Source organism: Rattus norvegicus, chromosome 4 (assembly GCF_036323735.1).
Source record: "Rattus norvegicus strain BN/NHsdMcwi chromosome 4, GRCr8, whole genome shotgun sequence".
NCBI classification, from domain to species: domain Eukaryota; kingdom Metazoa; phylum Chordata; class Mammalia; order Rodentia; family Muridae; genus Rattus; species Rattus norvegicus.
The window spans coordinates 32413134-32427251 of NC_086022.1; the positions used below are offsets into that span (position 1 = coordinate 32413134).

Consider the following 14118-nt stretch of genomic DNA (forward strand, 5'->3'; position numbering starts at 1 on the left):
GGGACTTGTGATTATACATTTGAATATTTTCATATACAAGGCTTTAAATTACAGGCAGATGGCAACATTTCCATAAATATACACATAGCATATATATATATATATATAAAGCATCTCATAGTAGTAACTTAGGTTTAGTCAATATTTTAAAATATGGATATCAATATTCAAAAAGCCATAAACTAGCATAATAAAATTATTACTTTTTAAATATAACTGCTAATTTATTATTTTTTATTATTATTTATTAATTGCTATTATGTCCTTGAAACAAATAGACATTGCTTTTAGCTACATATATTTCATTGTTTCTCATTGGTATGAAATAGTCCACTTTGTGGGCAAAGTATCTGCATGTTTGTACTAAATTAGTTGAGAAAGAATTCAAAGAAAACTTCTTTAAATGCATATTTTAAAGTATTAACTGAACCTAAATCACTACTATAAGACACAATGCATATACACTCCTTTATATGCACAATTCTATAAGTATTATTTAAAAGGACAATAGTCACATCAGTAGCTTAGTGACCTAAAGAGAAGTTTTAAGATTGTTAAAAAGAAAGGATTTGAATTCAGATGTTATTTTAAAATGCATTTGCTTTGTGACTCTGTCAATTGACTCTGTTTTCTAGATAGCTCCACTGAGCTACAGAAAGGTCAATTAATAATAACTCAAATTAGATGTGAATCCCAGCCTAGAGAGGTGGAAGTCTCCATCTGTCTCACTTCCTACAGGCTGAAGACAGAGAGCTAATTGTCACATTCTCCAGCCTTCCTCTCCCTAGCTGAAAGTTGCCAATAAAACTTTTGATTATTTCCCGACCTCGTTATTTTTGTTCCATGTCTGTGACCCTGGAGTCATCTTGGACTCCCTTTCCCTTTGCCCTCTACCTCTTATTGCTGGCACTTTAAAGCAGGTATATGGTTTCGCCTCATTAAAAATAAAGAGATTCATTTATTTCCCGCAACTTGCTTCCGGAGACACGAAACTTCAATTTGATCCTACAAACATCTTAAAGGCAAATATTCCATCCTCAGAAAGGATTTCAAATTCCCTACAAGTCTTAATCCAGCTTGTTTGTCAGAGTGAACTTTCCATAAGTGTTCAGCTGACCTCGTAAGCAATGGTCATGTGTCAGTTCGTGTATGCTTTCTCTGTGCTGCAGAAATTCATTGATTTTGAAACAGAAGCATTGAACACAACACATCCCAGCGGCACTACTGATTTTCTTCCTCCTTTTACTGTTGCTAGAGTCAAGGCTCTGTGAACACCGAGGACTGGAAAACAGCTCTGTAAAACCACAGGGAGGTCACTAATGTTGACAACCCTAGATCACTCTGGAAACTGAGCACCTGTTCTCCTTATTTACCACAATAACAAATGCCACCCTTTGGACAGGCCAAACAGGTTTTGAGACTTGGCTAAAGACAATTATCTGATGTGAAGACTGTAGCTGCCTTTGGAATGAGATCTTAGTCAAGTACTGGGGGGCTTCTGATAGTTTAAAAGCATACTGGCTGGGGATTAACATAGAAAGTTTTTGAAGTGGGGAAATCTCAACTATGATATATTGCTACACATTATATCTACACTTCCACTTTAAATGAACAGAAAAACATAAAGAACAAAATCTAACGTGCTACCAAGATTGCCACCAGATAGTTCCAGATACACTTTGGTAAACACATATGCAGGCAGGAGCATGTGTATGATCACACACACACACACACACACACACACACACACACATTCACTTGGAATAAATTATAAAGCAAAAGATATTTTACTACTAGGTGTATGCATATTATATTTCGAGGAGGATTTCTTATCAGGGGTTGTTTGATTTTCAGTGCCTATCCCTTATTTGGCCCATAATAGGAGCCATGTAATGGATTAATGAGTGCTAATTTTAATTTTTTTAACGGATATTCTTTGGAAGAACTATAAGGAAAATATATTACCCCAAGGAGGCACAATTTAGGTAAGAACTTTGTAGCTTTATTCTCTAATACACTAGACACTAAAAAAAAAAAGATGTAATTTGTAATTTAAATTCAAATGAGTAAAGGTGAAATAAAAGTAAAACATTAATGCTCAGTTGCATAGCCTTGTTTGGACTGCTGAACAGCTAAGCAAGGTTAGCGGCAGCCATGTTGGAGAGTGATGATATTGGCAGCTTCTTCCTTGCATAAAGCTCTACTGGACAATACTCCAGGCAATATTATCGCTCTTGTGTTCACCAGGAGAGTGTATGAATCCCGATATACTTGTTTTTACAAATACAGTCACCTTAAATCTCCAAGAGTTCTAAGAGAACACACATTCCAACCTGTAGGTTTTGTCCACTTTGATAACTCTTTGTGACTTTCTAAGACCTGTTTCATAATTAAAAACTAATTGGAGGGGGAAAAGTGTTGTCACACTTGTACTGTGTCATAGCTGGAGCTCCTGATCTAGTTGGTCTGGGTGTCTTAACAAGCAATCTGCTTGTTTATCTGTTTCTTTTTAGACAAGATAATGCTATGTACTCTATGCTGGTCTTGAAATTCACAGAGGATCCATCCTGCCTCAGCCACTTAAGAGACTACCGTGGGGGCAGGCGGAATTGAGGCAAGGCTTCGCTGTGTAACTCTGGCTGTCCTAGACCTTGCTGTGTACACCAGGCTGGCCTAGAACTCACAGAGATCTGCTTCCCAACTGCTGGGGTTAAAGGTGTCCATTGGCTTTTTTGTTTTGTTTTGTTTTGTTTTGTTTTGTTTTTATTTTATGTACCTTGATGTTTTGCCTGCATGAGTGTCCGTGTGAGGGTGTCAGGTCCCTTGGAAGAGGATTTTCAAATAGTTGTGAGCTGCTTTGAGGGCACTGAGACTTGAACAGGGGTCCTCTGGAAGAGCAGCCAATGCCTTGAGTGATAAGCCATCTCTCCAGGGAGAGACTGCATTTTTAAAAGCAAACCTTCTAGATTTTAATACAAGCTGCTAAATAACTGTAAATGGCAAGTTTTAGTCTAAGGATTAAAAAAAACCTGTATAAACAGGTAAACGTATTTTACTCTTACTTCCTTTATTGAACACAATGTACTGGGCTTCCTCATGTTATATGTCCTAGTCTAGGCACAAGGGGTAGTGCCTAGATATGGCACAGAATCCTTTATCAATACAATCATCTAAATCATTTTCCCTATTCAAGCTGTGGGGTTTTTTTCTCAAGTTGGATCCTGTTTTGTCTTTTTTCTGGACACAAAGTTTCTCATAGCAATAGAGGAAATAATGGTGGAAGATTTTAAAAAGTAGAGGGTGAAGGAGGAAAGGGAGGAAGGATGATGAAAAGGAAGACAAAGCAGAAGAGAGGAGAGAAGAGAAGAGATTTAGGAGCTGACAGTGTAGCTGACAGAACCTGGTGGTTGAGTGTGGCACAGGGTGTAAGTAACAGGGGAGAGTTTGAGGTGGTAGTTTTCTGCCAGGCTGGTAGAGAATGGGGGGGTTCACTTAAAGAGCATGGGAATGCCAACAGAATGGATGTGGGGAACAGAAGAAAGTGGTTTAGTTCTGCTCACTTGAACCTATCTTCTACTTTTAGAACTTCCAAGAGGGACATCTAGAAGGTGGCTGTGTGTACAGCCATAGAGCTTTAAAGGTAAGGGAGTAAGATGGCCAGTGTTCCACGACTGGTCAGGAAGGAGGAAAAGTGTACAGGGAATCATACCAGGGAACAGAACCATGCTCCACAGAGAAGCTCAGGGTGTGGGAGACTGCTACATGTCCCAAACACACTACGATCCTTAGGGTTTTGGGTCATGGCATATCTAAAGATGCAACTTCTAGAGGATAAAGGATTTTATAGACTTACGAAAAGTTGTTTCCAAGCTTATATGGCTCCTGATAAATACTCCTGTCCATTTCAGATATGCCAGGCGAAAAAGGAAGGGGAACCAAGGAAGGCTAAGGGGCAAGTGGGAAAATGGAGAACAAAGATTCATTTCATGCATGTGCAGTCTTCTAACCTAATTTAACAGTGTATGAAAACCCTTAAGTGATTGGTCTAGTTCCTTTGATACTACTGCTTGTGAAATCAGGAAAGCAATAAAGCACATTTAGAAGTAATTTGCTGACTCTTTCTTCATAGCTCCCCACAGGTGGCACTTGCATTTCTCTCCATTTTGTTTTGAATTTTCATTTTTCGAGCCTCAAAACCCATGGCTTTGTTAACCATGGAAAAAGACCGTTTGAACAACAGCACAATTGATTATGCTGTCCTCTTATCCACAGGCATTTGGGCAATCGAGGCTAGTGACCCTTGTCCTTTTGCACACTCACCTACGGAAGTGATGATGACAGTGAAATGAGTTTCATCGCGTCTCCCTGTGATGTTGTTGTAAGCGCAGCACACGTAGTCAGCCGTCTTCTGGGCCACTTTATCAGATGCAACTTCTAAGCGAGGCCCGTGCTTAATGACACGCGTAGTATTGGCAGACCTTCGGATCCAGGAGTAAGTGTTGGGGGGATAAGAGTCAGCAGAACAGTCAAAGAGGACAGCTTCTCCCAGGTCAACAGTGAATACTTCTCCCACTTTTAGGCCTTTATCAGAATTCACCTGAAGTCCATATGGCCCATCTGTAAAAAAAAAAAAAAAAAAAAAAAAAAAAAAAAAAATGGAGGGTGTGTGCCACTCAGGCACAACACCGTTTCAGGGTTTAAAGAGCTTGGTCTCAGCTTACTTTCTTTAAAAGTCTCCATGCATACTTGAGCAAGCAGGTCCTCATTTAAAGCCCCAATCAGTGATGAGATTCCCCAAAGTGGAAATTCCTCGATGGAGCATACTTGTCATAGGTGGCTTCTGAAACTTAGTTTACAGGCACTGAACTGTCAGTGTGGGGCTAAGCTTGTCAGTGCCCTGATGATAAATGCACACTGTTGCTAAGCAACCTCAGTCCTTCTGGAATAGGAATTACGCTTAAAAACATTTGTACAACATATAAATACTATTTCTTCTTAGCAACCATACTTTGAGAAGTGCCTGTTTCTCTTTTCAATCGCCAGGTCAATGTAAATATTTATTGAAGAGAGTTTCAGAAGAAACAGAGATTTGGGCAAATAGGTATAAAGGTGTTTCATATTTTAACAGATTAAAATGTCCTTATAAGCCTCAGATTCCTTTTGGAACACACACACACACACACACACACACACACACACAAACACATGCACACGTGCATGCGCACACATGTACACATACACACACACATGCAAGCACACACGTTTCATTAACAGATATTCACTGAAAAATCAAAAAGCTGTTTGACCGTTTTTCCACATTTCCACACTCAAGACAATCCTTATGGCTTCTTGTAGAGAATAAGGAAAATATTAAAAATATTTCCCAGATACAGTGTTTCTCCTCTTGTTTAAGCCATTTGGTCCATGACCATATTCACTTTTCGTTTATTAGGCACCCGTCACGGGAAGGGGCTCTATGTAATCAGACATATAGCCTACATTTGATCTTGAAAGCAGCACATGAGGCAGGTTATTATTCTCATTATAATATTTTAAAACATATTTTCCAATAGTTCACATAGTGATTAGACAGTTGTATTGAGACACATAAAGTGACAAGGTTTATGTTACATAATTTTTCTATTTCAGCATAACATTGGCTAACAGTATTGTTTTTGTAATAAATTATTGTCTCATTACATAATTACATCATTAGTCAAACAACCATTTAATCAACAGATGTTTAAGAGCCCATAAGTATAAAATACATTGCGTTTGTATATTTAGGAATGTATGTGCATATTTGTGACAACAATTTAGAAAAGGAGGCTATGAATTTGAGAGTGATCAAGAAGGTACAGGGGAGAGGTTGGAGGCAGGTAAAGAAAAAGGAGGAATAATGGAATTATGAATATTATAACATGTTTAGTACATGAAAGACAAACAATTTGCCTGGTCAAGGGATTTGCAAATAGGATAAAACACCCAGTGCTTTCATTTTCTTTTTAAAAGTTGCCAATAACTTTCTAAATGCACAACCATGTGAGGGAGGAACGTCTGACTGGACTATGATGTTATTTTCTCTATACTGCTCAGTGCTTCAGCCCTTCAAACCCAAGTTCTTCTGTTTTAAGGTGGAGTACAGCACATAATTCAAGTGAATGGACAGCCCTGCAGGAGGCATTGGAAGTGGCTCAACTAGAGTAGCCTCTGGTACAGACCAAAGCAGATGGATAATCCCATTTGGCTTTGGAATATGGTTCACTGTCTAGCCTTTGGCAGAACGCTCTCGATGAAAATGAACTCTGCCCTTAGGGATGGTTGTTTACTAAATGAGTTGTAAAATCACATATCATCTGTTCTCTTTAACAATTTATGACTGGGTGGGAACTGTACCTGTTTCCATCATGGTGCAGCTTGCCACCCTGCGAGGGAACAGATGGAAAGTATTTACTGTAAATGACCTGTTTTCCCCGTTCCTTTTTATCTCTTAGAGAACTCCCTGCAGCCAATACCATGTCTTTCATACAAGATGTAGTGGTTATTGGATCACTATTTACAGTCGGAGCTAGCAGGCATTTACATTTTGTAAACCATAGTAGCATTTGTTCACTTTTTAACTTGGCACTGTGTTCTTCCAAGTCTAATGCCAAATTATGATATCATAACCCAACGAATATATAATCGATCTTGATAGATTTTTATTATAATGTCTCTAACAATAAAATAATAATTTACATGAAGAAAATGTCACAGAAAGAATGAAAACAGAATACATAACTGATGATGAAATTTTAAATCAATGATTTGGATATGTATGGTAGAATCTTAGAATGTGATAGCCACTCACTTGTTGATGTTGCCTGACCACAGAGCCATGGGGGCATATCATATGAAGCATGATATGACCAAAATAATCTCCCATTTTAGTCCTGTTAAACTGAGTTCCTAACTGTGTCAAGTATTGTCCTATAAAATTAAAGATGCTTAAGAAATGTGGAGCTCCTAGAAAAGTTTCTTGTACTGGTACTTGTGAGTGGAGAAGAGTTTAGGAAGACCTAGCTCAGTGAGGACCAGAGGCAGATGTATGAAAGATGCTGTCTTTGCAAAGAGGAGGTGGGAACAGGTCAGGACAGACCAGTCTTTCAGTAGGAGATAATGTTGGGGGGAAAAGGAGAGTAATTACATAGAAATGGAGCACCGGGGAATAGCCTCAAACAAGTAAAATATTCCCATTGTACATGGAAAGAGACTACTGCAAACACCTTGATGCCTCAACCACAGAAGAGCAGCGATAAATCTTTATGCTTGCTATTTAAACCTTGTTACCCAAAACCAAGAAAATGAAGCAAAACAGAAACAACTAATAAGACAGGGTTGAAGTCGTGATTGCAAGAAAAATTACTAAGGAGTCCAGGCTGTGTTTCCAGGTTATATAATTGATTATTGCCATGCCAAGAAAGTCCTGGTGGCATAGTTCTTTTTCAACTCAGTGTGTTCATATTTTATTGGCACTGTGTTTGTATAACTCATATACTTAGGTTTGTGCTATTTGTATTTGAATTGAAGTTTTAGTTCATGTTATAATAATTTGTTTAGCCACACACACACACACACACACACACACTACACACACACACTACACACACACACTACACACACTACACACACACACATACACTACACACACACTACACACACACACACACACACTACACACACACGTGTAAATGGGCTACACTGTTTCTGAATCTTCATTACAATTCAACACCAGTGTGCACTATAGCCACAGCTTATAATATCTCTGTCTGTCAATTACCATTGCTTCAAAGGCAGACAGAGCATTCTTATTCTCACAATAGCATCTCAAAAAATTGCTTAAAAACATACCTAAGAATTCAGCTATAAAAGTAATTTGCTATGATTAAATACAAATCAGGTACTTTGGTCCATGCCTGGAATCTCAGGACACAGGAGATTAACCCAGGAGGTTGCCCCTAAATGCTAGCCTGGATTTAGTATGAAGTACCAGGCCAGCCTGGGATATAGAATGTGATTCTGTCTCTTAAACAAACAAACAAACAAACAAACAAACAAACGAACAGAGCAAACAAAACCATAATGGAAATGACATTTTATTTCAGTACCTAAAAAAAAATTACTTCTACTTCCTCTTTGTGTCTAGACTCTTGCCGTGTTCTGTGCCTGTGATAGTTTTCCAGACCTTTCCACTTGCTCAGCTGTACTCACCCACTCAAACATCACTTTATGAAAAGAGTGTTTTCTTTAGTAAGAAGCAACGTTCCCAGTCTTTGGATTCACATGGGATGGTACTATTACACTGAGACCGGCAAACCACTCCCCAGCGCTAACTATGGGCCAATCGAGTGTACAATCGCTTTACACAGACAGTTCAGTCCCCTCAGTGACTCCATGAAGTAGGTTTCCAAGATCATCATGAAGATAGTGATGCACAGAGAGGTGAACTTGCTAACCCAGCATTGTGAACCCTGGCCTATGACTCCACGGTTCTTAGTCCTCTCTGCTACGCTTTGTGCTACACATCTCTATGATAGCCACGACATTTTTCCCCATACATTTTTGTTATGCATATCCTCTCTCTTCTATGAAAACAGGGTGGTGTCAGTCACTGCTGGTGTGCACTTCTGGAGAACAGGGAAGCTTCTCAATATTCCGAGTAGTCCAGGACAGTCCCACAGCAAGGATATCCAGTCTCCAACATCACTCTTCTAACATGTCCATTTCTTCATGGACAAACTCCATGTTATATTAAACTTTGGGTACAATAGTAAGCATATTAGAGGGGAGATAAGATGATTTTGTGGGCAAGGGGCTTTTGTTCAAGCCTGACAATTTTATTTTGAGCCTCCAGGACCTACATAGTGGAAACAGAGAACTGACTCTTGAAAGTTGTCCTCTGACTTCCAAAGGTATGCTGTGGCATATGCATACGCACACACACACGCACACACACATACACACACACACACACACACAAACACACAAACACACACACACACACACCCCAAGTACATGCACACTCTAAATACATACATACATACATACATACATACATACATACATACATACATTCATACATACATATTAGAGGTACTGCTATGGCTCTGTAGTGACTAGAAAATACAGGAAAAGTGGAATACAGGAAAAGTAGGAAAAGTAGAAAATACAGGAATACTAGAATAAGGAAAAGTGTGGGGCTTGCTTGGAGATTGAGTCAATCACGATACCATCCAAAGAGTGTGATAAATTTCATTCGTCCATGAGATTCAATGTCAACATTGAAAGCAACCGAAGAGAATGAGAATTCAGAAGTAACTATGATCTTTGGCGAGATACCTAAGATTGCTCTGACTGGGCTACTTCCTGATGCTTCACTCAGAAATGTCAGGGAAAATCACTTCATGGCCTTTTGCTAAGATCTAGTGTAGAAATGGTGGAGAGAAAACAGGGACCACCTGCTCTTTGGGGCATATTCTAACACATAACCCATGAGTGACGAGCACTGTGATGAGCACTGTGCCCTACTCCAGTGTCCTTGTTACTTTCACTTCCTTCTGGGAATGGATGACTTAGCACCTCTATGTGGTACTGGATTCTCGGGATTGAGAATTCCATTACACATGAGATCACTCAATGGTCAGAATCACACATTTCACTCCCAATGCCCTCCAATTAATGTTCCTACTTGATTTTGAAAATTAGGGTTGTGTTATGGTTTTCGATCATTAAGGTTGTGTGAATAGCCATATTTCCTGACCAGACAGTGCCTACATTAGCGGTTCTCATCCTTCCTAATGCTGTGACCCTTATGCTGTGGTTATGTTGTGGTGAATCCCAACCATAAAATTATTTTCGTTGCTACTTCACAACTGTAATTTTGCTACTGTGATGAATCATAATGTAAATACCTGTGTTTTCCAGGTCCTTTGTGGAAAGATCGGGTCACAACCCACAGGTTGAGAACCACTGTCCTGGGTAAAATGACTATAGCAAGTCTTGTGCCTGAGCCTGTGAGAAATTTCCATAAATATGAACATAAGGGAAAATGAAAACAAGTTACTTACAGTATATGGTGGGAATAATGATATCACTTTCCATCTCGCTGACCGGGTTTGACACGAGGCAGGTATAGTTTCCAATGTCCTCCTTTGTCGCTGGAACAATCCGAAGGGTGTGGTTTTGGGGAGAAAAGGAATGGCTGGAGTTGATGTTAATAGGCTTCCCATTTTTTCGCCACTGGTAAACCAGCCTGGTACCTCCTTCTACCCGACAGGTCAAGGTAATGTTGCCCACATACTCCACAGCCCCAGAAGCAGGATGGAACTGAACCATTGGCTTCATGACAGGATCTGCAATATCAAGAGACATATAAGTGATTTTTTTCTATCGATAGAGCTATATTAAAACTCTGAGCAGTTTTTCCAATATTGAGTCCTGAGGAAATGATTCCAACATGTTAATGTTTCGTAAATGTAGATGGTTTGGGTAATAGTTAAAGAGGCTATAACAAGGTCACAGAACTTGTAAAATGGTGAAATATGACATATATTTATGCATTAGAGCTAACCAATTTCTAGAATGTATTCCTCAAGTTTTGCCAATTAATCTACTTAACTTTTTATATAATGTAGTTAGCGGTCAAAGTCCCCGAGCCTGGTTTCCTGTTCTTCATACCTTCTCTAACATCAAAGCTCTCCCCATCTCTATCTTCCTTCTCTTTGAACCTAAGAGCTCATGAATGTTAGGCACATGCACACGCTTCTCTGCCAGGAAGCTACACTCACAGGCAAAATGTGTACAGCAATTTCTCTTTTTTTCTTTTTTTTATGTATATGAGTAGTACACTGTGGCTGTCTTCAGACACACCAGAAGAGGGCATCGGATCCCATTACAGATGCTTGTGAGTCACCATGTGGTTGCTGGGATTTGAACTCAGGACCTGGGGAAGAGCAGTTGGAGCTCTTAACCACTGAGCCACCTCCCCAGCCTGCAATTTCCCTTTCTTAACTTGTAATATATACCAAAATCAGCTAGCGAGAAGAGACGTGGCAAATTCAAATTTGCATCCACCGTCTGAAAATTAAATTATATAGCTCATGTATGGTATCCTTTTGAATATGTATAATGACATTTTTGGAGAGTGGCATGTATACAATTTCTTTGACAACCCAAAGTCTACATTTCATCCAACACTGAGTCTATTTGACAGCAAGATGGGATATATTGGGATTTTATTAAATTTGAAATATTAAGAACAAATCCAATACAAATTCCCATTAGCAAGTCAAGAGATGAGAAACTGGCTTTATTTTGTTAATGTGGCAAGCAGTAGGCAAATGGATAAATATAAAAGAAACAAATGTTTCTTCACTGATTTTTAGCTTGGAGTACATGGATGAGATTGGTAATTACAGCTGGACAGTGGTGGCGCATGCTCGCACCTTAATCCTAGCTCAGGTGGATCCCTGTAAGTTTGAGATCAGCCTTGTCTACAAAGTTAATTCTAGGACAAGTACACCATACATGAGCTATATAATTTAATTTCCAGGGCTACACTACACACACACACACACACACACACACACACACACACACACACACACAAAAGCAAAACAAAAAACAACAACAAAAAAAAAAACAAACTAATACCCTGTCTTGAAAAGCCGAGAGAGAAAGAGAGAGAGAGAGAGAGAGAGAGAGAGAGAGAGAGAGAGAGAGAGAGATTGGTAATTACATATGCCTTCACTATCAATCCTCAGAGTTCTTTACTCTGTTTGATAAAACAGTGTCTTCTGGGCCAGTGAGATGGCTTGGTGGTAAAGACACCTGCTGTCAAGCCAGAGTTTGATCTTCAGATCCCACATGGTGAAAAGAGTGACATATGTTTATCGAGAAGTTATCCTCTGACTGCTGCATGTGCTGTGCAGTATGTGCAGGAACACACACACACACACACACACACACACACACACACACACACACACAAAACAAATAGGTAAAAGATGTAGGAAAATAGTTACTTGTTCCGATTTATATATCCTTCATGGAGAAAGAGAAGAGGCCTTTCCACCTACCAATGTTCTTTTCCTGTATTCTGTGGATAAAGATATTTAATAGTCTCCATCTAGGTAAGCTCACAGAGCACCGGGAGGCTAAGGTAACACATAGGCAACCTTGATTGGATCCATTACTTTAGGCTTTGATTTCCCATCAACCGTCCAGTCGAGTATGATGCTTCTTCTCAGGCAAATTTATCTTGTGTTATAGTCACATTTTCTTACAATGGAAACTGTGCATCAGGGCACAAACAAACCCAATTCTCCAGCCCAGGGGAGTTAGAAACAAATGAATGTAGTTGGAAGTGCCTTGGAAGGGAGTTAAGTAATTTGAGGACATCTGGCATTTTCAAGGTGGATGTCATCTCTTGGTTTGTTCATTTAATTCAATCCTTTGTCTTCCCTGGTAAGAACAAAGGGTTTGCAATAGCAGCTTGTGTATGTTATTATGTTTTAAAAATAAAAGTGAGTTGTGTATACTGGTCATATTGGAAACACATCCCAGGCATCTCGGTGTGGGAATGTATATAGTCTGAGAAAACTAGGCAACATGGTAACAGTCTTGTAAGAGGGGAGCCAATCATAACAATGTAACCCAGACCTGAAGTTTCCTTTTTGAGGTTTTGCTTAGATCCTTAAAGCCTGTTAAGATGTTACTAGATTCGTGGGGGCGGGGATTTATTTTCCTAAACAAATCCAAAATTGCAATTCTATTATAAATTGTATGAGAAGTTGTTGTAGAAGAATTTTATGAAAATTCCTGTTAGATATTTCTTCACTTTCCCTCCAATTGCTTTGCAGGCATTGGCTCCCCAGCTGCTGTCTTTGTCCCCTACAGACTCTTCTGTCTCTCACCTGCCTCCTTACTCTGTAGGAGTTACTGAGTCTGCACAGTTCTGACACCAAGAAGAAAGAAGCAAGAACACAGATAATGTCACTGCTCCCGGAGACCTCATGTTTCAGTCATGGAAGAGAAAACAAATAAAAGTTAACTAGAGATACTGTTAGCAGGTGATGTCAAGTTCAGAGAACAAAGAGAAAAGCAGAATTGAAGACAGTGGATAGTGTGTGTGTATGTGCATGTGTGTGCGTGCGTGTGTGTGTGTGTGTGTGTGTGTGTGTGAGAGAGAGAGAGAGAGAGAGAGAGAGAGAGAGAGAGAGAGAGAGACTATAAGGTGATATTTTTATATGGACTGTAGAGTGTCCAGGGAAGACTTAATGGATGTGCCAATCGAGGTGATGCCTAAAAGAGATAAAGGAAATGATACTTGGGATATTTGTCTAGAGAGAGTGAAGAATGAGAACAAAGATCCGGCATTGTGAGTGCATTTGTCCTGTTCAAGGAAAGCAAGGGACCTGTGTGGCCCAGACAGTATATAATGGAGAGAAGCAAAGAATGGGTCAGAAAGGTTCTGAGTATGCTGGGCCCCGGATGTTATTGTTAGCACTTTGACTCCCATTTTGAGTGAGATAAGAAGCTATGACAGGTGTTTGCTGGAGAAGGCAAGAGCAAAAGCGGAGAGATGAGAGAACGAGCTATTATAGCAGTTTAGATACAGGTAGATGTGTAAGCAAGATAGTGGTAAAGGGTGAGTGAAAGCAGCTGGGGTCTATTTTTAAGGTCAGCCGATGAGGTTTTCCAGCAGAATGAGAAGACAGAATGGTCAGTGACGTATGCAAAACCTTGGCCTGAGGAAGTAATAGAATCAATTTCATATTTACTAAAATAAATACATTGTCAAAGAATAGACAAAAAATAAGAAGTGCATAGTGTATTCAAAGTATGTCACTTATAAATCTTAACAAGAAAAAAAAAAACAAGTGTTTGGAAGTTAGCTAACTCTTCTTGCCCTCAGAGAACATTCCGCAAACTTCTATTATCTCCACATAAAGTCCTTGGCTCATTTTCTCTTAAACATTGCACCAAATACAAATCTTCATGAGATTCAAAATAAGGTCCTTCCCATAGAGCTACACATGAGAAAATAAAAATGTCCTTATCTTACTCTTTTGCAACTTT

The 14118-nt window shown here is 39.3% G+C and overlaps 1 protein-coding gene across 4 annotated transcripts in view; it reads right to left on the minus strand.

The window, feature by feature from the left end:
• The window catches only part of Hepacam2 (HEPACAM family member 2), a 35414-nt gene that overhangs the window by 12611 nt on the left and 8685 nt on the right, over positions 1-14118 (minus strand). For all 4 annotated transcript variants that reach the window (XM_063285722.1, NM_001106580.2, XM_063285723.1 and 1 more), the window contains exons 3-4: positions 10107-10391; positions 4321-4617 (exon numbers count right to left, since the gene is read on the minus strand). In XM_063285722.1, the coding sequence (XP_063141792.1) occupies positions 4321-4617; positions 10107-10391 (582 nt within the window). The remainder of the gene's footprint in view (positions 1-4320; positions 4618-10106; positions 10392-14118) is intronic.